This window comes from Dendrobates tinctorius, unplaced genomic scaffold (assembly GCF_039654945.1).
Source record: "Dendrobates tinctorius isolate UK_male_01 unplaced genomic scaffold, ASM3965494v1 ptg000202l, whole genome shotgun sequence".
In the NCBI taxonomy this organism is placed as follows: Eukaryota; Metazoa; Chordata; class Amphibia; order Anura; family Dendrobatidae; genus Dendrobates; species Dendrobates tinctorius.
In genome coordinates, this window is record NW_027361869.1 from 2,674,561 (window position 1) to 2,698,985 (window position 24,425).

The window sequence follows — 24,425 nt, forward strand, 5'->3', positions numbered from 1 at the left end:
CCCGTCCTTACTCCTATCCGTCTTAATGAAATGTCCAACAAATTCAGAGAAAGACAGTATCCCATTAAACTCCTTGAATGTGAAGCAGGTCGAGCCTTGGAACCCCGCCTCACACAACCATCTCAGCCCCAAGGAGAAAGGGTTACCTTTGTACATATTCATCATCCCATTAGGCCCAAACTTTATCATATCATCAAAAAACATTGGTCGATCTTACCAAAGTCTAATATTGAGGCCTTTAAAACACCAGCACTTATGTGCAAACGGCGACCAAAAAACATTAAAGATGAGTTGGTTCGCGCTGACATCGGTAGCCTAACAAGATTGCCTAGACAAACCTTTCTCGGTACTGAACGCAAAGGCACCTGCCCTTGTCTAGGCTGCGCGTGTTGCTCCAATGTAATCAAGGGGAGCCACATTGTACACCCTCATACTGGCAAACGTTACGGCGTTGGAGGATTTTTTTACATGTGACACAAACTATGTAATATACCTAATAAAGTGCCCCTGTGGCTTACTCTATGTAGGCGAAACCACCCAACACGTGCATGATAGAATTGCCAGTCACAAATCGACTATTCGGTGTAACAAAACCTGGCTCCCTATTCCACACCATTTCATTAACGTCAACCACTCAGTCTCTCAGCTTAGGTTCCAGGTCATAGAGAAGGTTGACAGACCACGCAGAGGCGGCAATCACATTGAGCTCCTTAAATCTAGGGAATCTTTTTGGATTTATACGTTGCAGACTCTGGCCCCCAAGGGCCTCAATCGTGAGTTGGATTTACTTCCATGACAAGCTGTTTGGAATTTCATTTACTGACTTTGCCATGAGCATGTATATTTATACCATTGATTAATTGTCGTATTTTTTCTGACCCCTAGGGTGGTGGATTTGCGGCCTTCATTTCATCTCTCATAAATTCTTTATTTTTCAGATCCACTAATTTCTCCCCCCCCCTTTGGTGAGTATCGCTTATTTTTTTATTTTTTTCATTTTCATTCTTATTTTTAATTTTTATTATATCCTTTTTATTTCATTTTTATTTTATTTTTTACCATTTTTTTCACATATTCTATTGTGTTAATCTATTATTTCATTATTAAAAAATTTTCTTTATTTTTCACCATTTTTTTTACATATTCTATACTTTTTTATTAAATTTTTTATTTTATCCTTTTTTTTCTTTTTTTCCCCCTTCTATTTTTTTATTTAATTATTTTTTAAATTTTTTATTTTTTCATTTATTTTTATTTTCGTACTCTTCATGTCTTTTATTTCATTTTATTTTTTTATTTTTAATCTTATTGCTTCATTTTTCATCTTCATTTTTTACCATAATTTCTTCCTATTCATTCTAATAATTTCCATTTTTATCCAACTCTTACATCCACTATCACTGTAAATTTTTTTTCTCTTTCTCTTTTCTTTTTTTATTATTTTTTTATTATTATCTTCTTATCCTTTATTGTTCATTTTCTCTATTGCTGATATAACTATTTTACACCCTTCTCCTCATTTTCTCCTCTATTGGAGCTTTCCGTACATTCCCATCCCTTATCTTATCTCTCTTTTTTATCTTTTTTTATCTCTTTATTTCTTTCTTCATTCCTCCTTCTTTCCAAAGTCCTTCCCTCCCTTCCACCATTCCTATCATATTTCCTTCTCCTTTCCATCCTCCCTTTTCTCATCTACTATGTCTCCCCCTCATTACACAGACGCTACCTTGAGCCACCGCGCTCACTATGTACCTCTACACGATACAGTTGCGCAGGCGCCCTGCTTCTCCTCTGACCCTCCACAACTCATGTCCCCAATGCGCAGGCGCCGCCCAGAGACATTGCGCTCTTTGTTTATATTTACAAGCCACGTAGGCGCCCAGGCTCTCTCCTGCTCTGACCCTACATAGCGCATGTCCTACTTGGCCACTCCTCCCCATGCTTCCCAAGCCTCACACTGGCACTATGATGCTCCAGCCTCTCACTGGTGTATTGACGCCTGCGCTCTGCATCTCCCCTCCTCCCAATGACTTTCAGCATTTATAAACCGGGCTTGTTGAGCCTTCACTCACAACACCGCAGACTCCTGCCTCCCACACACTACCATGTCAGTACAGCAGCACCTCCCTGCTTTATACCTTGAATCTTCTATTGAGGTCAGTACATACTATGCCTGCCATACTTTTTGTGTTTGCCGCTTACTTCCACCACCCCCCCGGTTATATTATCTATGAACCATAATGTCATATAAATATGGACTTTTGACAATAGCCTGTAACACCCTCTAGTTTCTGTCCCCCTGACCAACTGGGCATCTCCTTGGGTATTTCATAGATCCCTATGTTGTCATTTTTTCTGTATACGCAAATATGTGTTGTATATATTGGGTCTCTTTTAACCTTTTTTTCTTATTTTTTGTATATAATTATGTTTTCAGTTTCTTTTGATATGTTGTTCACCTGGCTCAGTGTTGTAATTATTTTCTACACTTTCTCTTGCAGTATGGTTTGAGAAAGACCTGGGATTAGGTCGAAACTAGTGTTGAGCGATACCACCCGATATTGAAAAATATCGGATCGGATTGGATCGGCCGATATCCAAAAAGTATCGGGTATCGCCGATTCCGATCCCGGAAGTCCCATTCAAGTCAATGGGACAGAAATATCGGAATTAAAAAAAAACCTTTCTTTCCTTGTAGGTTAATTCTACATGAAGAAAAACAACTAAGAATAATGTAGAATGTATTGGGGGAGGTGGAGGGGACATTAAAGGCATAGAGGTTTAGCCCAATCAAATGGAATAGCAGGAATTATTTTTTTACTTTAAAGACGTTCGGAGTTACAAAGATATTGACTATGCTAACCTCTTATATATTTTGTCAGATATGTATGTTTCACTACTTCCATGCTCTTCACCTTCTTTTTTACTTCTCCCACACTTTCTCCTTCATCATCCTCAGCAGCAGCATCTTTTTCATCAACTTCTTCTTCACCTTATTCATCTTCTTCGTCTTCACCTTCTTCCTATTATTCTTTTTTTTTTACATTCTTCATATTCTTCTTATTCAACTATTATTCTTCTTCATATTCTACTTCTTCATCTTCTTCCTATTCTTCTTCTTCTTCATCATATTCTTATTTGTGACAGGCATTCCTGTAGTTGTTATCTATAAAAGTTTGAAGATTACACCTTCCGTTCTGCTTGTCACAAAAAATTTACAACAGGATTTGTCCGCGTTCAGTTTGGCCTTCAGCAGCAGGCATTTTCCAGGGGCACCACGAGGAGGAACGGACTCACCCCCATACACTGCTTAGTCTTCTTCTGCTTATAATTTAGATAATATCATTTGCTCTGATTTTTAGTCTTATGCTTAATGTTCTTCTGCTTTTGGTTTTTCTGCTTCTTGGTCTTCTGTCTCTTGTTGTTCTGCATCTTGGTGGTTGTCTTCATGTTCTTTGTCCTCTTTTGGTCATCTTCTTCAGGGTCATCTTTTTGGTCTTCTTCGGTGTGGTCTTCAGGGTCGTCGTCTTCGGGGTCGTCGTCAGAGAGATCCAGAGTGAGAACCAAAAACCATTTCCACAAGCTCGAACTTGCAGAAGGTACAAGAAGGCTGAGGAACTGCTGAGAACCAGGTGACGGTACTGGAACCCGGATGGTTAGCAGAAGGAACAAGAGCAAATGGAACTAGCGAGGACCAGCTGACGGTGCTGGAACCCGGAGGGGCAGCAGAAGGAACAAGAGCCAATGGCACAACCGTGGACCAGCTGACGGTGCGGGAACACGGTTACTAAGCAGGAGGTACCTGTGCTAGAAAGCACTACCAAGGACCAGCATACGTTGCTGGAACTCGGATACCGAGGAGGCACCTAGGCCAAAGGCTCTGCCTGGAACCAGCTGACGGTGCTGGAACACGGATGGGTAGCAGAAGCTGCAAGAGCAAATGGAACTAGCGAGGACCAGCTGACGGTGCTGGAACCCGGATGGGCAGCAGAAGGAACAAGAGCCAATGGCACAACTGTGGACCAGCTGACGGTGCTGGAACACGGTTACTAAGCAGGAGGTACCTGTGCTAGAAAGCACTACCAAGGACCAGCAGACGTTGCTGGAACACAGATACCGAGAAGGAGGCACCTAGGCCAAAGGCTCTGCCTGGAACCAGCTGACGGTGCTGGAACCCGGATGGGTAGCAGAAGCTGCAAGAGCAAATGGAACTAGCGAGGACCAGCTGACGGTGCTGGAACCCGGAGGGGCAGCAGAAGGAACAAGAACCAATGGCACAACCGTGGACCAGCTGACGGTGCTGGAACACGGTTACTAAGCAGGAGGTACATGTGCTAGAAAGCACTACCAAGGACCAGCAGACGTTGCTGGAACTCGGATACCGAGAAGGAGGCACCTAGGCCAAAGGCTCTACCTGGAACCAGCTGACGGTGCTGGAACCCGGATGGGTAGCAGAAGCTGCAAGAGCAAATGGAACTAGCGAGGACCAGCTGACGGTGCTGGAACCAGGAGGGGCAGCAGAAGGAACAAGAGCCAATGGCACAACCGTGGACCAGCTGACGGTGCTGGAACACGGTTACTAAGCAGGAGGTACCTGTGCTACAAAGCACTACCAAGGACCAGCAGACGTTGCTGGAACTCGGATACCGAGAAGGAGGCACCTAGGCCAAAGGCACTGCCGAGGACCAGCTGATGGTGCTTGAACCCGGATGTGTAGCAGAAGCTGCAAGAGCCAATGGAACTAGCGAGGACCAGCTGATGGTGCTGGAACCCGGAGGGGCAGCAGAAGGAACAAGAGCCAATGGCACAACCGTGGACCAGCTGACAGTGCTGGAAAATGGTTACTAAGTGTAACAACCTTGCTGGCGTCACTGCATGGCCTCCCATCCCCCGCACACCAACTTACTTTCTGCTTCAAGCCATGCTGTGAAATCTGTCTGTTGCCAGCCCTGAGCTCCATGTGCTATGCCTCTTCTTCTCCTGCTTGCTCTCCATGTTTCCTGACTGTGTGTATAGGGGGGCGGCGCCTGAACTCTCTGGTTCTTATGCAGTCTGGGTGCACCTGGGTAATCTGTCCCTGACCAATCACCTGGAGCCCTTGACTATTTAGTTTCACCACTCCCACTGAAACATTGCCTGTGCAATGTCTAAACTCAGTTAGCCCCTTGCTGCTGAACTAGCCAGGCCCTGTTCTGTGTATCTCCTTCTCTGTAGGAATACTCTGTCTAGCTTTGTACCTTGTCCGCCTGCCAGGAGGCAGAATATCCTGGCCCTTGAGTCTTGTTCCCTGTACCTTGTCCGTGCTCTGTCTCAGAATATCCTGGTCCTTGTGTCTTTGCCCCTGTGTCTCTGTCTGAACTCAGTCTTACCTCTGTCAGTCTCCTTGTTTGTGGTTCTTTCTCTGCTGTGTCTTTCCTTGTGTCCTCCCTGTCTGTGCATCTGCACTCTAGCCGCTCTGTCTGCACGGCTCCTGCTGCCGCTGCAGAACCTCTTGCTACAGCTTCTCTCCACAGACCTTGTGGTTCAGCTTAGCTCCATTCCTGCTGCCACTGCAGAACCTCTTGCTGCAGCTTCTCTCCACAGACCTTGTGGTTCAGCTTTGCTCCATTCCTGCTGCTGCAGAACCCCTTGCTGCAGCTTCTCTCCACAGACCTTGTGGTTCTGCTTTGCCCCAGTCCTGCTGCCGCTGCAGAACCTCTTGCTGCAGCTTCTCTCCACAGACCTTGTGGTTCAGCTTTGCTCCACCCCTGCTGCCGCTGCAGAACCTCTTTCTGCAGCTTCTCTCTCCACTCCTGCCTTCACCTGCACCTCCTGTGTGAACAGGCCCAAACCTGTTCCTTCATATTCCACTCCTGCCTGCATCCATACCTGCACCTCCTGTGTGAACAGGTCCAAACCTGTTCCTTCATATTCCACTCCTGCCTGCCGGCATCCATACCTGCACCTCCTGTATGAACAGGTCCAAACCTGTTCCTCCATATTCCACTCCTGCCTGCCGGCATCCATACCTGCACCTGCTGTGTGAACAGGTCCCTACCTGTCCTGTGTCTCAAGCCGTGCCCACCTATCCTGTGTCTCAAGCCGTGCCCGCCTGTCCTGTGTCTCAAGCCGTGCCCGCCTGTCCTGTGTCTCAAGCCGTGCCCGCCTGTCCTGTGTCTCAAGCCGTGCCCGCCTGTCCTGTGTCTCAAGCCGTGCCCGCCTATCCTGTGTCTCAAGCCGTGCCTGCTTGCCCTGTATCTGTCGTACCTTCTTGCCCTGTGTCTCAGTCTGCCTGTCACTCGCACCTGTCCAGGTGTCCTGTTCCCGAGTGGGATCAGCAGCCACAGCCAGACACCACCCTGGAGTGGCACCCGACAGCTACCTGCCGCACAAGCCTGACTTCACCATCAGAGGCTCCAGTGAAGACCAAGGTAGCTGCCGTAGTTACGCCCCTTCCAGGGTAGTCTGGTTTGTGGCACAGTGGGGCCACAACCCCCCAGCTCGCGCCATTCAGCCAAGGCGCGAGCGTGATACTAAGCAGGAGGTACCTGTGCTAGAAAGCACTACCAAGAACCAGCAGACATTGCTAGAACTCGGATACCGAGAAGGAGGCACCTCAGCTAAAGGCACTGCCGAGAACCAGCTGACGGTGCTGGAATCTGGATGGGTAGCAGAAGGTACCCATGATAAACAAAGTTGCAAGGCCGCGAGCAGGCCGCAGTTAAGTTACCGAAACCCACAGTCCTACAGGGGGTGCTTGTCCTATTGGCACTATGGAACCAGCCTTTATTACCAGAACCCGCAGCCCACATAGGAAGCACCTAAACTGCAGGCACCACAGACTCGGCTAACCCGACCGCAACACGACAGGACAACGTATTGGTGGCAAAGTGACGTTGACACTCCCCGGAAACAGCAGGCGTGCTGGAACCAGGCTGGGCAGGAGGAAGTACCCGTGCCAAAGACACTGCCGAGAACCAGCTGACGGTGCTGGAACCCGGATGGGTAGCAGAAGCTACAAGAGTCAATGGAACTACCGAGATCCAGCTGACGGTGCTGGAACCCAGAGTGGCAGCAGAAGGAACAAGAGCCAATGGCACAACCGTGGACCAGCTGACGGTGCTGGAACACGGTTTCTAAGCAGGAGGTACCTGTGCTACAAAGCACTACCAAGAACAAGCAGACGTTGCTGGAACTCGGATACCAAGAAGGAGGCACCTTGGCCAATGGCACTGCCGAGAACCTGCTGACGGTGCTGGAACCCGGATGGGTAGCAGAAGGTACCAATGATAAACAAAGTTGCAAGGCTGCAGTTACCGAAACCCACAGTCCTACAGGGGGTGCTTGTCCTATTGGCACTATGGAACCAGCCTTTATTACCAGAACCAACAGCCCACATAGGAAGCACCTAAACTGCAGGCCTCATGGACTCGGCTCACCCGACCGCAGCACGACCGGTCAACGAGTCGGTGGCAAAGTGATGTTGACACTACCCGGAAACAGCAGGCATGCTGGAACCAGGATGGGCAGGAGGGAGTACCCGTGCCAAAGACACTTCTGAGCAGCAACTGGCGATGTTGGAGCCCAGGGTCAATCAGGGTGTAGGATGAGGCCTAGTTTCATCAAGTTTAATATCTGTTGTAGACTACTACTGATTTTAAACGTGCTCCAACTAGGCCTCTGGCTCCACTCTGTCTCTAGTATTTCCCCTGGCCTCCAACCCCGCCAGTTGCTGCTCAGAAGTGGCATCTGCACAATCAACACTTGTTCCTGTGTTACTGTGGTTCAGTAACGTCAGCTGTTCCCCTGATGTGTGTCCGGCAATGTCTCCTGCTCTGTCCACATTCCCACTACTAGTAGCACATTCCCACTACTAGTAGTGGGAATGTGGACAGAGCAGGAGACATTGCCGGACACACATCTGGGGTTCAGCTGACGTTACTGAACCCCAGTAACACTGGAACAAGTGTGGATTGTGCAGCAACTGGCGGGGTTGGAGGCCGGGGGAAATACTAGAGACAGAGTGGAGCCAGAGGCCTAGTTGGAGCACGTTTAAAATCAGTAGTAGTGTGAATGTGGAGGCAGCAGGAGATATTGCCGTCCACACAGCAGGGGAGCAGCTAGCATTACTGAACCCCACTAACACAGGAGCTAGTGTTTTCTTTGTGCAGACTGCACTTCTGAGCGACAACTGGCTGTGTTGAAGCCCAGGATCAATCATGGAGCAGGCTGAGGCCTACTTGAAACAAGTAGAAAATCGGATGTTGTGTCAATGTGGGGGGAGCAGGAGACTTTGCCGTCCACACAGCAGGGGAGCAGCTGGCATTACTGACCCCCACTAACACTAGAGCATGTGTTTCTTTCTGTGCAGACTGCACTTCTGAGCGACAACTGGCTGTGTTGAAGCCCAAGATCAATCATGGAGCAGGCTGAGGCCTACTTGAAACAAGTAGAAAATCGGATGTTGTGTCAATGTGGGGGGAGCAGGAGACTTTGCCGTCCACACAGCAGAGGAGCAGCTGGCATTACTGAACCCCACTAACACTAGAGCATGTGTTTCTTTCTGTGCAGACGGCACTTCCAAGCAACAACTGGCTGTGTTGAAGCCCAGGATCAGTCATGGAGCAGGCTGAGGCCTAATTGCAGCAAGTTTTATAGGTGATGTAGTTTGAATGTGGAGGCAGCAGGAGATATTGCCGTCCACACAACAGGGGAGCAGCTGGCATTACTGAACCCCACTAACACAGGAGCATGTGTTTCTCTCTGTGCAGACGGCACTTCCAAGCAACAACTGGCTGTGTTGAAGCCCAGGATCAATCATGCAGCAGGCTGAGGCCTACTTGGAACAAGTAGAAAATCGGATGTTGTGTCAATGTGGAGGGAGCAAGAGACTTTGCCGTCCACACAGCAGGGGAGCAGCTGGCATTACTGAACCCCACTAACACAGGAACTAGTGTTTTTCTCTGTGCGGACAGCACTTCCGAGCGACAACTGGCTGTGTTGAAGCCCAGGATCAATCATGCAGCAGGGTGAGGCCTACTTGGAGCAAGTTGAAAATATGATCTAGCTTGAATGTGGAGGCAGCAGGAGATATTGCCCTCCACACAGCAGGGGAGCAGCTGACATTACTGAACTCCACTAACACAGGAGCTAGTGTTTTTCTCTGTGCGGACGGCACTTCCGAGCGACAACTGGCTGTGTTGAAGCCCAGGATCAATCATGCATCAGGCAGAGGCCTACCTGCAGCAAGTTTTATATAAGTTGTAGACTACTACTGATTGTAACCGTGCTCCACTTAGGCCTCTGGCTCCATTGTCTCTAGTATTTCCCCCGGCCTCCAACCCCGCCAGTTTCTGCTCAGAAGTGGCGTCTGCACAATCCACACTTGTTCCTGTGTTACTGGGGCTCAGTCACGTCAGTTGATCCCACATCAGGGGATGTGTGTCCGGCAATGTCTCCTGCTCTGTCCACACTCCCACTATTAGTAATGGGAATGTGGACAGAGCAGGAGACATTGCCGGACACACATGAGGGGATCAACTGACGTGACTGAGCCCCAGTAAGAACAAGTGTGGATTGTGCAGACGCCACTTCTGAGCAGAAACTGGCGGGGTTGGAGGCCGGGGGAAATACTAGAGACAGTAGAGCCAGAGGCCTAAGTGGAGCACGGTTAAAAATCAGCAGTAGTTTGATTGTGGAGGGAGCAGGAGACTTTGCCGTCCACACAGCAGGGGAGCAGCTGGCGTTTCTGAACCCCACTAACACAGGAGCTAGTGTTTTTCTCTGTGCGGACAGCACTTCCGAGCGACAACTGGCTGTGTTGAAGCCCAGGATCAATCATGCAGCAGGCTGAGGCCTACTTGGAGCAAGTTGAAAATATGATCTAGCTTGAATGTGGAGGCAGCAGGAGATATTGCAGTCCACACAGCAGGGGAGCAGCTGACGTTACTGAACCCCACTAACACAGGAGCTAGTGTTTTTCTCTGTGCGGACAGCACTTCCGAGCGACAACTGGCTGCGTTGAAGCCCAGGATCAATCATGCAGCAGGCTGAGGCCTACTTGGAACAAGTAGAAAATCGGATGTTGTGTCAATGTGGAGGGAGCAGGAGACTTTGCCGTCCACACAGCAGGGGAGCAGCTGGCGTTACTGAACCCCACTAACACAGGAGCTAGTGTTTTTCTCTGTGCAGACGGCACTTCTGAGCGACAACTGGCTGTGTTGAAGCCCAGGATCAATCATGCAGCAGGCAGAGGCCTACTTGCAGCAAGTTTTATATAGGTTGTAGACTACTACTGATTGCAACCGTGCTCCACTTAGGCCTCTGGCTCCATTGTCTCTAGTATTTCCCCCGGCCTCCAACCCCGCCAGTTTCTGCTCAGAAGTGGCGTCTGCACAATCCACACTTGTTCCTGTGTTACTGGGGCTCAGTCACGTCAGTTGATCCCACATCAGGGGATGTGTGTCCGGCAATGTCTCCTGCTCTGTCCACATTCCCACTACTAGTAATGGGAATGTGGACAGAGCAGGAGACATTGCCGGACACACATGAGGGGATCAACTGACGTGACTGAGCCCCAGTAAGAACAAGTGTGGATTGTGCAGACGCCACTTCTGAGCAGAAACTGGTGGGGTTGGAGGCCGGGGGAAATACTAGAGACAGTAGAGCCAGAGGCCTAAGTGGAGCATGGTTAAAAATCAGCAGTAGTTTGATTGTGGAGGGAGCAGGAGACTTTGCCGTCCACACAGCAGGGGAGCAGCTGGCGTTTCTGAACCCCACTAACACAGGAGCTAGTGTTTTTCTCTGTGCGGACAGCACTTCCGAGCAACAACTGGCTGTGTTGAAGCCCAGGATCAATCATGCAGCAGGCTGAGGCCAACTTGGAGCAAGTTGAAAATATGATCTAGCTTGAATGTGGAGGCAGCAGGAGATATTGCAGTCCACACAGCAGGGGAGCAGCTGACGTTACTGAACCCCACTAACACAGGAGCTAGTGTTTTTCTCTGTGCGGACAGCACTTCCGAGCGACAACTGGCTGCGTTGAAGCCCAGGATCAATCATGCAGCAGGTGGAGGCCAACTTGCAGCAAGTTTTATATAGGTTGTAGACTACTACTGATTGTAACTGTGCTCCACTTAGGCCTCTGGCTCAACTGCCTCTAGTATTTCCCCTGGCTTCCAACCCCGCCAGTTTCTGCTCACTGACGTGACTTAGCCCCAGTAAGACAGGAACAAGTGTGGATTGTGCAGACGCCACTTCAGAGCAGCAACTGGCGGGGTTGGAGGCCAGGGGAAATACTAGAGACAGTGGAGCCAGATGCCTAAGTGGAGCACGGTTAAAAATCAGTAGTAGTTTGATTGTGGAGGGAGCAGGAGACTTTGCCGTCCACACAGCAGGGGAGCAGCTGGCATTACTGAATGTCATGATCTCAGTGCGGGTTTGACTCGCACAGTGGGGTTAATGTCTGGAACCAGTGCTGATGACTGGCATTTCTGGGGTTAAAGGTTGTGATCCCGGTGCAGGCTTACCTGCACACCTGGGGCTATGATTGTGGCCTCTCCCTGGTTCTGGGGGAGGCTTCTTATAGCCTCAGGACGCTCCCATCCCTGTCAGTTATACTTTCGCCCTTGGCCTAGTGTGCTGACCCCCGTGTGCCTGTTTGTTGCTATTGCTTGTTTATATGGTTCTGACCCGGTTCTGTTTCCCGTTGTGAGTTTGCCTGTTGATTTTGTACTGCGTTATTATCTGTGTATGACTCATTGCCTGTGACCTGACTACTCTCTGCTCGCCCCCTTTGGTACCTTGCAGCTATCTCCGTGTGTGACTCATTGGCTACGTCCTGACTATTCTCACTGTCTATACCCCTGGGTAACTTTGTCTCGCAGTTACTCTGCTAGGAATTGTCTTGCAGCTCCTAGCTCTGTGGAGTTTAGGCCACGCCTCTAGCAGTCACGTGCTTCAGGTCCTGCGGCTCTGAAGTACGCATCTATTCGGTTGCTGCCCGCTCCACAGGTAGCTTTGAGCACGCTTTCGCTTTACTCAGGACACGCACACTGGCTCAGTGAGCAAGTTCAGTGCGGTGTCTCTGACATTATAACTGACCCTTTCAGTTTTTTTGTTTTTTTTTTTTCTCTGAAGGGAAAAAAAAAAAAAAAGTGTGTGTTATCCTCATGGATCCCATACAAGCCTTGGCTGATCAGGTCAAGCACCTGACCCAAATGTTCCATAAGCTCAATGTGGAACAACGCACGATGGCCCAGACCCAGCAACAGTTGGTGGTTACTGTGCAGGGGGCTGTCGATGCAGGGGCTTCTAGTTCTGGGGGTAGGGATGTGTCATTAGCGTCCCCCGAATCTCCGGTCAAATTGCCAGACCTTTTCTCAGGGGACAAAAAGGAGTTCAGGTCTTTCAGAGAAGGATGCAAGCTTTTTTTTTCTCTAAGGCCCCGCTCCTCCGGGGATGAGTTCCAGAGGGTGGGGGTCATTATTTCCCTACTTCGGGGGGCTCCGTAAGCATGGGCTTTCTCTCTGTCTTCCTCTGCTCCTAAACGTATGTCAGTGAACGCATTCTTTGAGGCCCTCGGGCACATTTATGATGAACCTGACCGAGTGCGATTGGCAGAGGACATGTTGATGAGTGTCTGTCAGGGGAAACACTCAGCTGAGTGGTTTTGTTCTGAGTTCCGCCGCTGGGCGGCAGAGGTCTCTTGGAGCGACGCCGCACTCCGAGGACTCTTTCACAGAGGCTTGTCTGAGCAGCTGCAGGATGCCTTGGCGTTACATCCCCCACCTAACTCTCTCGAGGACGCCATGACCCAGGCCGTCCGGATGGACCGCAGGCTGCGGGCCAAAGGGGTGATGCAGGTGGATACTCCATTATTCCCCAGTGGAAAAGAGACTGCCCCTGAGCCCATGGATGTAGGCGCCCTCTCCCTGAAGGATACGGAGAGGAAACGCCGGAAGGACAAGCAGTTATGCTTTTACTGCGGTAAAACGGGACATTGGAAAAGGGAGTGCCCGAATTGCCCGTCTTCAAACCCGGTCAGCGGGAAACGACTAGGTCTGGGTAGTCAATGGGGAGGCTGCTCAGACCATCAGGTACCATTTTCCTCGTTTTCTAAAGTATTACTGCCTGTGGAACTGTTTGTGGATGGTAGTTCTTTTTCCTCTACAGCCTTCGTGGACTGCGGATCATCTATTAACCTCATTGACTCCCAATTGGTCACACACTGCAAGATAGGGACAGTTAGGCTCAAGGTTCCGATCAAGGTGATGGCCATTGACTCATCTCCCCTTACTAAGGAGGGAATTCGCTTTAAGTCTGATGTGTTTTCGCTCAGAGTGGGCGCTATTCATGTGGAAAACATAAGTTGTTTTGTGCTGGACAATCTACCTGCAGGGTTGGTGTTGGGCATGCCCTGGTTACAACGCCATAACCCAGTTATTAACTGGAAAATGGGGGAGATTGTACAATGGGGGTTTAATGATTTTGAGCTATGTGATAAATCCGCACTGCTGGTTGAACCTGTTAAATCTGTGTCTGTATCATCTGTCGAGCTGGAAGGTATTCCAGAATGCCTGAAGGACTTCGAAGATGTATTCTCCGAAAGCGAGGCCGAGACGTCACCGCCACATAGACCCTTTGACTGCGCTATTGAGCTGGTCCCGGGGGCTAAATTACCCAAAGCCCGTCTGTTTAATTTGTCCGGTCCTGAGCGCTTGGCTATGAAGGAGTACATTACTGAAAGTCTGCGCAAAGGACACATACGTTCTTCAGTCTCACCTGTGGCGGCAGGTTTCTTTTTTGTAAAGAAAAAAGATGGCGGGTTACGTCCCTGTCTCGACTTCCGGGAGCTTAATCAAATTACTGTATGGAATACATACCCCCTTCCGTTGATTCCCGATTTATGTAACCAACTATCAGGGGCAAAGTGGTTTTCTAAACTGGACCTTCGGGGGGCATATAATTTGATAAGGGTCCGGGAGGGGGATGAATGGAAAACCGCGTTGCTCACGACCGAGGGACTATTTGAAAATTTAGTCATGCCGTTTGGTCTTACCAACGCCCCTGCCATATTTCAGAATTTCATCAACGTGGTATTCTCTGATCTCGTTGGTCGTTTTGTCGTTATCTACTTAGATGATATTTTGATATATTCCCCCGACAAGTATTCTCATTTGGAACATGTACGAACTGTGCTCCAAAGGATGAGAGAAAATCATTTGTATGCCCAATTGGAGAAATGTGTATTCTGTGTACAAGAGATGTCCTTTTTGGGGTTAATTGTATCCGGTGAGGGTTTTCGCATGGACCCCAAGAAGGTGCAGGCCATTGCGGATTGGGTGCAACCCCGAGATCTTAAGGGTCTTCAGCGCTTCTTGGGGTTCGCCAATTATTACCGTAAATTTATCCGGGGGTTTTCGCAAGTGGTCAAACCTCTCACGGATCTAACATGCAAAGGTGCGGATGTGAGAAATTGGTCCTCGCTCGCAAAAGAGGCCTTTGCGATGCTGAAAAAATGTTTTATGTCTGCTCCTGTGTTAGTGCAGCCAGATCCGTCCAAACCATTCGTCGTGGAAGTGGACGCCGCTGAGGTGGGGGTGGGGGCGGTGTTGTCCCAAGGGCCTGCCACTCTAACCAACCTCAGACCATGTGCTTTCTTTTCCAAGAAGTTCTCTGCTGCGGAAATTACGACATAGGCAATAGAGAGCTTCTTGCGGTCAAATTGGCGTTTGAAGAATGGAGGCACTTTTTGGAGGGGGCCAGTCACCCGGTTACGGTGATCACGGATCACAAAAATTTGTCGTACATTGAGTCTGCTAAAAGACTAACGCCCAGACAGGCCCGTTGGTCACTTTTTTTTTCCCGCCTTATCACGCAGTTTTCAGCCGGTGTCGCCCCCTGAGCCACAGTCCTCCATTCTTCACCCTGGGGTTGTGATAGCAGAGGTCTCATCTGAATTGGAACGGGAGATTCAGGGGGCCCAGTCGCAGGCCTCGGCGGCCAAGCCGGAGGGGAAGTTGTTTGTCCCAGAGCAACTTCACCTGAAACTCTTGCAGGAGTTCCATGAATCCAAGCTGAGTGCTCACCCTGGTATTTCAGCCACACGTCTGGCGGTGGCTAGGATCTTTTGGTGGCCTACCCTTGGTTCGGACATAAAAAAATTCATTGCTGGTTGTGGGGTCTGCGCTCGTTCTAAAAGCTCTCATAGCCGGCCGGCAGGGGAGCTGATACCCTTGGCAGTGCCCGAAAGGCCATGGACTCACTTATCCATGGATTTTGTTACCAATCTCCCTCCATCTAAGGGTAATACAGTGGTATGGGTAGTGGTGGACAGGTTTTCTAAGCAGGCTCATTTCGTACCCCTGTCCGCACTACCGTCAGCTGAGACGTTGTCCAGGTTGTTTGTGCAGCATGTGATCCGGTTGCATGGGGTACCCCTGAATGTGGTGTCTGATCGTGGTGTGCAGTTTGTGGCCAAGTTTTGGCGTGCTTTCTGCAAAAAATTAGGTATGTCTCTGTCCTTTTCGTCTGCATACCATCCTGAGAGCAATGGGCAGACGGAGCGCACTAACCAGTCCCTGGAACAGATCCTCAGGTGTCTAACCTCTGCTAGACAGAATGTCTGGTGTGATGCACTGCCGTTGGCTGAATTTGCCTTCAATAGTCGGGTGAGTCAATCCACTGGTAGGTCCCCTTTCTTGATTAACTATGGGTTCAGTCCTCATTTTGGTGAGTTTTCTCGTCTGGATTCGGGGTGTCCCGGGGCTGAGGACTCTGTTCAGCGGTTAAAAGATACATGGGCAGAAGTCCAGCGGCGTATATCTAGGTCTCAAGGCAGGTATAAGTTTTTCGCGGACAGGAAACGAACACCTGGTCCCATGTTTCGGGTGGGAGAGAAAGTTTGGCTCTCCACGCGAAACATTAAGTTAAAGATTCCGTCAGCAAAGTTGGGACCCAAATTCATTGGCCCGTACAAGATTGTGGAAAAAATCAATCCAGTGGCGTATAGGCTGTGCCTTCCACCCTCTTTCAAGATCCCTAACGTCTTCCACAAATCTCTACTGAAACCTTCTGAAGCAGTCCGGGGAGACTCCGAGTCTGCTGCTCCTCCTGTTTTGGTCGAGGGGCAGGTGGAGTACGAGGTTGGTCATATCGTAGATTCCAGGTTGGTACGGCGGTCGGTACAGTACCTGGTTCATTGGAAGGGGTATGGACCGGAGGACAGGTCCTGGGTACCGGCCCGGTTGATGCATGCTGATCGCCTTGTTGATCCATGCTAAGTACCCGGGCAAGCCTGGGGGTCCAGAGGCCCCCCGTTGAGAGGGGGGTACTGTCAAGATCTCAGTGCGGGTTTGACTCGCACACGTGGGGTTAATGTGGGGTTAATGTCTGGAACCAGTGCTGATGACTGGCATTTCTGGGGTTAAAGGTTGTGATCCCGGTGCAGGCTTACCTGCACACCTGGGGCTATGATTGTGGCCTCTCCCTGGTTCTGGGGGAGGCTTCTTATAGCCTCAGGACGCTCCCATCCCAGTCAGTTATACTTTCGCCCTTGGCACTGTGTGGTGACCCCTGAGTGTGTTTGTGCTGTGTTCTGGTTACTTGATTCTCTGTGTATGACTCGGTCTGTTCTCTGGATATCGCTTTGGATTCTGCCTGGTACCTTATATGTCTGTTTGGTTTTGATCTCTGCTTGGCCCTGATTATCTGCTCTGTCTCATCCCTGGTACTGTACTGTGATCCTGTGTATGACCTTTGGCTTTGTCTGACCTCCCGTCTGTTTATCCCTCCTGTACCTCGCTGGTCTGTACAGTACATGACTTCTGCTTTGCCGTAATCTGAGTTCTCTGGCTTCTCTGACGCTAAGCCCCGCCCCCTTGCAGCCACATGACCGTTCACATGACCGAAGGTCCTGTGCCTGCTTTCTAGTCTTCTTAGTGCATTTTCCGGCTATTCTTGTCCCCGGGGGTCCCTGCGGTGCGGGTGAGTCCCTGCTTAGCAGAGGCTGCTCGCCGGCGCTGTCAGGACCCTGACACTGAACCCCACTAATACAGGAGCTAGTGTTTTTCTCTGTGCAGACGGCACTTCTGAGCGACAACTAGCTGTGTTGAAGCCCACGGATTACAGTTCAGATGGTAGAAACATGAACACAACAGGAGACCTGGATACTGTTGCCAACCAATTATTTATTCTGGAAGAGGACTGGCAAATTCTGGCGAGATCCAGGCCTTGTTCATTTTCAGAAAAGTAAGCCGGTCAACCTTATCGGAGGATAGTCGCGTGCGACGGTCTGTTAGTACACCACCTGCGGCACTAAAGACGCGTTCCGATAATACACTGGCAGCAGGGCAAGCCAGCACCTCCAATGCATACTGGCTAAGCTCTGGCCATGTATCCAGCTTAGAGACCCAAAACTTGAAGGGGGAAGAGCCGTCTGGGAGTACACTGACAGGGCAAGACATGTAGTCTGTCACCATCTGACGGAAACGTTGCCTCCTGCTGACTGGAGCCGTCTGTGATGGTGTAGACATTTGTGGCGGACACACAAAACTTTGCCACATTTGGGCCATACTGGTCTTGCCTTGTGCTGAGGCGCTGCCTCTGCTCCCTCTTTGTGTAGAGCTTCCTCCACTGCCTCGACGCACAGAGCTGCCTTGTAAAGCACTAGCAGCACTGCTGTCGGGTGGAATGGAGAACATGATGGACTGCACCAGTGTGTCTTGTTACTCCCGCATTTTACGCTCCCGGTTCAACGGTGGTATGAGGCTTTGTAAGTTGTCCCGGTAGCGAGGATCTATGAGGGTGTACACCCAATAATCAGCCGGGTTGAGAATGTGGGCGATGCGGCGGTCGTTTCTCAGGCACTGCAGCATGAAATCAACCATGTGCTGCAGACTCCCAACTGCCAAAGAAACGCTGTCCCCTGCTTGAGTTGTCATCTCTGCCTGCTCTGCATCACCCCACCCTCGCTGTACATACTGACTAGAGCATTGGGTACCTCCCTCCTCTGGAGAGATGTCTTCCTCCTCCACTGACTCCTCCTCATCCTCCTCAAAGTGTCCCCTGCCTAGGCCTTTGTGAGGAACCACGTAGCGCAGACTGTCCAGAAGCAAATGGCATTTGTGACTCCTCATCCTCCACCTCTTCCAAAACCTCCTCCCCGAGTGCTTGCAGTGTTTTCTGAAGCAGGCAGATAAGGGGGACAGTGATGCTGACTAGTGCATCATCTGCACTCGCCATTCGCGTGGAATCATCGAAGGCACGCAAAACGAGGCAGATGTCCTTCATAGAGGCCCACTCAGTGGTGCTGAAGTGTGACTGGCGCACAGTGCGACTTGTTTGCGCCTGATGCAGCTGGTACTCCATTACTGCTGCCTGCTGCTCACACAATCGCTCCAACATATGTAACGTTGAATTCCACCTGGTGGGTAGGTCACATATGATGCGATGTTCCGGAAGGCGTAATCGGCACTGCAGAGCAGCAAGGCGCGATCTTGCCGTGCTGGAACGCCGCAAGTGAGCGCACTCTATGCGGACCTTGTGCAGCAGCACATCAAGATCCGGATAGTCCCTCAGAAAGCTCTGCATGACCAAGTTCAGCACATGTGCCAGACACGGGATGTGAGTGAGGTTGCCTAGGCCCAGAGCTGCCACCAGATTTCGGCCACTGTCACACACTACCAAGCCTGGCTGGAGATTCGCTGGCAGAAACCACATGTCGCTCTCCTGCTTTATGGCATTCCAGAGCTAGTGCGCTGTGTGGCTTCGATTCCCCAAATAAATTAATTTCAGTACGGCCTGTTGACGTTTGGCCACGGCTGTGCTCATATCGGTCGTAACAGGCTCCTGCAGCGCTGTTTCTGAGGAACTTGAGTAGGAGGAGGAGTCAATGTGTACAGACTGGATTCCTGCAATCCGTGGAGTTGGCAGAACACGTACAGCGCCACTCTCCAGATCTGTACCCGGCTCCACAACATTGACCCAATGGGCAGTGAGGGAAAGGTATCGTCCCTGTCCATGGTTATTGGTCCACGCATCGGTGGTCAGGTGGACCTTGCTACTGACGGCGTTTAGTAGCGCATGTTTTATTTTTCCCTCCACATGCTTTTGCAGGGCAGGGACGGCTTGCCTGCTAAAATAAAAGCGGCTGGGCACGGTGTATTGTGGGACTGCCAATGCCATGAAGTTCCGGAAGGTGTCAGTCTCCACCAGCCTGAATGAGAGCATTTCAAGGGCCAGTAGTTTGGCAATGCCAGCATTCAGAGCCTGTGCTCGGGGATGGTTTGCCGAGTATGGCCGCCTTTTATCCCATGCCTGTGCTACCGATGGCTGTAGAGTGGCCTGGGAATGTGAGGATGACTGGGAACGTGGTGCTGTGGGTGGAATGTCACTGGGTCTCCGGACAACAGTGCCAGAGGTTCTTCCTTGGCGATCCTGTGAGGAAGCCGAACCAGCTGTGTGGGAGCTGGAGGAAGAGGCCCCAACACGAGCTGAAGAGGTGGTAGGTGGTGCTGTACGTTGGCCTACGTCTTCAGTGTGTCTGTGTAACTCCAGCTCGTGCTTGGTCTGCACATGTTTCCACATATTTGTGGTATTGAGGTTGCTGACATTTTTCCCTCTTTTGACTTTCTGATGACACAGCTTGCATTTGACAAAGCAAATGTCATCTGCAACTGTGTCAAAAAAAGACCACGCACTGCAAGTCCTGGGAGCGCCCGTTTTGGCTTTTGGAAGAGGAATGCTCCTAACGGGTGCCGAAGTGGAGGCTACAGGCAACCAAGTCTGCCCCCTCCCTCTCCCTCCTGTTTTGGCCGTTCGGGGAATCTCTTCCTCAGAGCTGCTCCCACCACCTTCCTGTTCCTCACGCCATGATGGGTCAAGGACCTCATCATCTACACTCCCCTCTTCAAACAGCTGCTTCTCCTGGGTTGTCTCGCCAGCACCGTATGCACCAGAAAGTGGCACCTGAGTTTCGTCATCATCTGATGCGTACTGAGGTGTGCTGACCATAGGCACTGGCCCACCCGCCTCTTCAGATTCAGAGGGACAAAGAAGTTGCGCATCACTGCATACTCCCTCTTCTTCACATTCTGTAATGCTGCTTGGCTGGCCCCCTCTTTCCAAACCAACAGATTCCGAGAACAGAAGTAGAGACTGTGATGGCTCCTGTCCAGGGCTCTCTGACTGCCTGGGCACTTTGGCAGGTGGTGAAGAGACAGATGGTTGCTCTTCAGTGCTCTGGCCCTGAGAGGACGTGGAAGTCATTGAAGTCGATGCGTTAGCTGCCATCCCTCCGACAACGGCTTCAATTTGTTCCTCCCGCAGCAATGGGATACGGCGAGGTCCTACAAAGCTGCGCATAAAGGACTGTTGCCTGCTAAAACTGGGGGATGCTGACTCACTGGTGCCCGCAGCAGGCACAGAATCCCCACGTCCTCTCCCTGCAGAATCCCCACGTCCTCTCCCTGCTGAAACTCCACGCCCATGTGCCTTACTCCCTGCCTTCTTCATCTTGGTAGACTGATAAAGATAGGCAGAAAAGTACAAAGGGGGGGCTTAGTGTGCTTATTCCTGAACAGCTGGTAACAGGTATAAGAAACACTAATTTTATGAAGTGTGTGTGTGGACTACACTTTAATATGAGCTAATGTGGCCTACACAACTGTCAAATGTAGTCTTTGGTGAACTTTATTTTGTTTTTTTGTTTTTCAAAATAACAAAAAGGATGTGACCAAAGATTTGAAAGCGATAGTATCACAAACTTTTTGGAGCTATTACAATGCAGGAAGGTAACCTGCATTGCAAAAGATGAGGCTCCAAAAAATAGAGTAATACTAATCTCAGGTTTGACCTCCACACACTGCCCAACCAGCAAACACAGATGAAGGGCAATGCAGGCTCAGACATGGATGCAAAAATAAATAAAGCCTGGGGCAGGGCGGGGCTGCCGTGAGTGTGCACAGCAGCCTAGATCAATCACAAAAAACACAGAAAAGATGGCGAACATGACCCAGCGTGCACGGCAACAGTGGTGGTCAGCCACAAAACCAATTTGCAATAAAAAAAGAGAAGAGCCAGCACTGCCAGTGGTCAGAACGCATAACATGAGGTGCATATGCACATATCTTACTGCATTCAAAATGAGACATTTAGCAAAATATTGATCAATATATTGAGCCACCCCGCCACGCCAAGGCAATCTCATATGGGGGGTCCTACTCTACATTTTTATTTATTCACTGTGCCATTGCGGCCTCCTAAATGTTTTAAAAGCAAGACCATATCAAATGCAATCCATACCTGAAGCATATCTGCATCACTCCCGTGCAGCCAGATGGAGCAGGTGCAGATAAAGGCCAACCAGGTCTGAACACAGACATATCAGGTTTGACCTCCACACACTGCCCAACCAGCAAACACAGATGAAGGGCAATGCAGGCTCAGACATGGATGCAAAAATAAATAAAGCCTGGGGCAGGGCGGGGCTGCCGTGAGTGTGCACAGCAGCCTAGATGTCTCATTTTTGAATACAGATAGAAACCAATGTGTGTTTTCACACTTTATCTATTACGTTCTGACCACAAGCAGCGCTGGCTTCTCCCCCTCTTTTTTCTTGATATTGGTTTTGTGGCTGACCACCACTGTAGCCGTGCGCGCTTGGTCATGTACGCTATTCTTTCTGTTTTCTTAGTGATTGATCTAGGCTGCTGTTCACATTAACAGCGGCCCTGCCCTGCCCTAGGCTTTATTTGATTACGCACCTGTATCTGGGCCTGGATCGTCCTTTATCTGTGGTGCTGGTCAGGCAGTGTGGAGGTTGGACCTGAAATGTCTGCATGGACCTGGCTAACCTTTATCTGCGCTTGTCCTCTGGTGCCATAGGAACGATTTTGAAATGCTTGAGGTACAGTGTGCATGTAATGAGGTCTTGCTTTTATACATTTAGGAGGCCGCAATGGCACAGCGAACATAAAAAACGTAGAGTAGGACTCCCCATACGAGACTGCCTTGACGTGGCGGGGTAGCTCAAACAATTGATCAATTTTTTGCTAAATGTCTCATTTTTGAATACAGATAGAAACCAATGTGTGTTTTCACACTTTATGTATTACGTTCTGACCACAAGCAGCGCTGGCTTCTCCCCCTCTTTTTTCTTGATATTGGTTTTGTGGCTGACCACCACTGTAGCCGTGCGCGCTTGGTCATGTACGCTATTCTTTCTGTTTTCTTAGTGATTGATCTAGGCTGCTGTTCACATTAACAGCGGCCCTGCCCTGCCCTAGGCTTTATTTGATTACGCACCTGTATCTGGGCCTGGATCGTCCTTTATCTGTGGTGCTGGTCAGGCAGTGTGGAGGTTGGACCTGAAATGTCTGCATGGACCTGGCTAACCTTTATCTGCGCTTGTCCTCTGGTGCCATAGGAACGATTTTGAAATGCTTGAGGTACAGTGTGCATGTAATGAGGTCTTGCTTTTATACATTTAGGAGGCCGCAATGGCACAGCGAACATAAAAAACGTAGAGTAGGACTCCCCATACGAGACTGCCTTGACGTGGCGGGGTAGCTCAAACAATTGATCAATTTTTTGCTAAATGTCTCATTTTTGAATACAGATAGAAACCAATGTGTGTTTTCACACTTTATGTATTACGTTCTGACCACAAGCAGCGCTGGCTTCTCCCCCTCTTTTTTCTTGATGTTTGCAACCAACGTATATGGATACGGATGGATGCACACTAATAGGAGAATGAAAAATGAGCAGCAAAAAAAGAAAAATATGTATGAGGCAGTGACACACGCTGAGCGGCCTACAACCAGACGTGGCTGCAGGACACACTACTCAGCGTGAGCTGCACTCACACAGACCTTGCAGACAGCTGTGAACACTGCTGCAAGGCAAAAGAAAGCTACAGTGGTGGATTATGTAGCCTGGGTAAAGCACACTATGATTGTGAAAATCGCTATCTCTAACTGTCCCTCACAGTCTTGAACAGCAGCCTGTCCCTAAGTGAATTCACAGCAGAGTGAACCCGAAATGGCGGCGGCGGCTTTTATAGTGCATCATGACATCATTTCAGCAGCCAATCACAGCCATGCCATTAGTTAACATGCCTAACAGGATGTGCCCACACTTCTGAGGATTGTCATTGGCTGAATCAAATCAAACTGGCTCATAGCATTATGGTAACTTCCGATTCCGGTATTCGATATGCTAAAAGTATCGGAACTCAGTATCGGAATTCCGATACAGTGAATATCGGCCGATACCCTATACTTGCGGTATCGGAATGCTCAACACTAGTCGAAAAGTAACCATATAATACTCACATCTGGAATATTTCTTTTGTTTGCGGTGTTTTCACTACTAAATGAATTAAAAATCATAAACATTTCTTCAAAGACTCTTTTGCAAGAATAATTCAGTGTTTGAGTGCGACTGTCCATTCATTTACAATTTGTGGAGTTGGCAGCAATGACGAGATTATTGATATCTGCACTGATAGGAGAGGATGAAGAGGAATAGTGTTCCAGAGCAACTACCGTACCTTCTAGAAAGGTCGAAAACCTTGAAGTGGGCGGCATCGGTGGCGACTACTAAGAAAGTGCCGCATATGTCCAGCATACAGGGGTTTCCCTCTGGCACAGAGAACGGCAGCAACTGTTTCACTGTCCCCTGCGAAGAAAGACAAAGCGGCGTCAGTGGAAATGAAGAGGGTTGGGCACCAAATAGAAGCTAAAAAAAAGCTTAACCAAATAATAACGACACAATGTGGTAATCAGACCACACTTAGATGACATCCGAGTGCGATCCGATTTTCACCGACCGTCAGTAGACACAGATGCCACACTGATCAAATTCTGATCAGAATAATTGTATCAATTTTTCTTATACGTGGGAAAATCAGACATGTGAATGGGCCATAGCGCTTCAATGTTAAAGCCGGAGAGCCTGTCGATGCAGGAAGTCTGACATTCAATGCTCCCTGAAAAATATATGCAAATAACGCTTCCCCAGTAGGAGAAAAACTGACTCTTTACTGCAACCTATAGAATCGTTTCAAAAGAATCTCAGCTAACCAACCTGCCTTGTACTGATGAGGAGCAAAAAGTCAGAAACAGCCATCTACAGAGGGGGTGTCTCTGGTTCAGCTGATATCGTTACACATGTCTCAAGGCTGTATTATGTGTCAGACACCTACAGGTGGCGCTACGTTAGCCAATGAAAACAAGTTATCACCTATCCACAGTATAAATCATACCTTATCAATTATGTTGGTCTGACTGCTGGGACCTGCACTAATGGGCAGAAGGGGGCACGTTTATTCCTGTAAGAGCATGTGCACTGCTACTCCATCCATTCCCTAGGGGGCTGCCGAGAGCTACTTTCAACCTTTTCTGGCAGGCCCTTAAGGAATTAATGGTGCAGCTCCATTTTTGTAA

The 24,425-nt window shown here is 49.5% G+C and overlaps 1 protein-coding gene across 3 annotated transcripts in view; it reads right to left on the bottom strand.

The window, feature by feature from the left end:
* Window positions 1-24,425, bottom strand: part of IFT140 (intraflagellar transport 140) — a 127,610-nt gene that overhangs the window by 66,483 nt on the left and 36,702 nt on the right. For all 3 annotated transcript variants that reach the window (XR_012221972.1, XM_073553605.1, XM_073553606.1), the window contains exon 13: window positions 23,531-23,658. Coding sequence is in view for 2 of the 3 variants with exons in the window: in XM_073553605.1 (XP_073409706.1) it covers window positions 23,531-23,658 (128 nt within the window). In the remaining variant the exon portion in view is untranslated. The remainder of the gene's footprint in view (window positions 1-23,530; window positions 23,659-24,425) is intronic.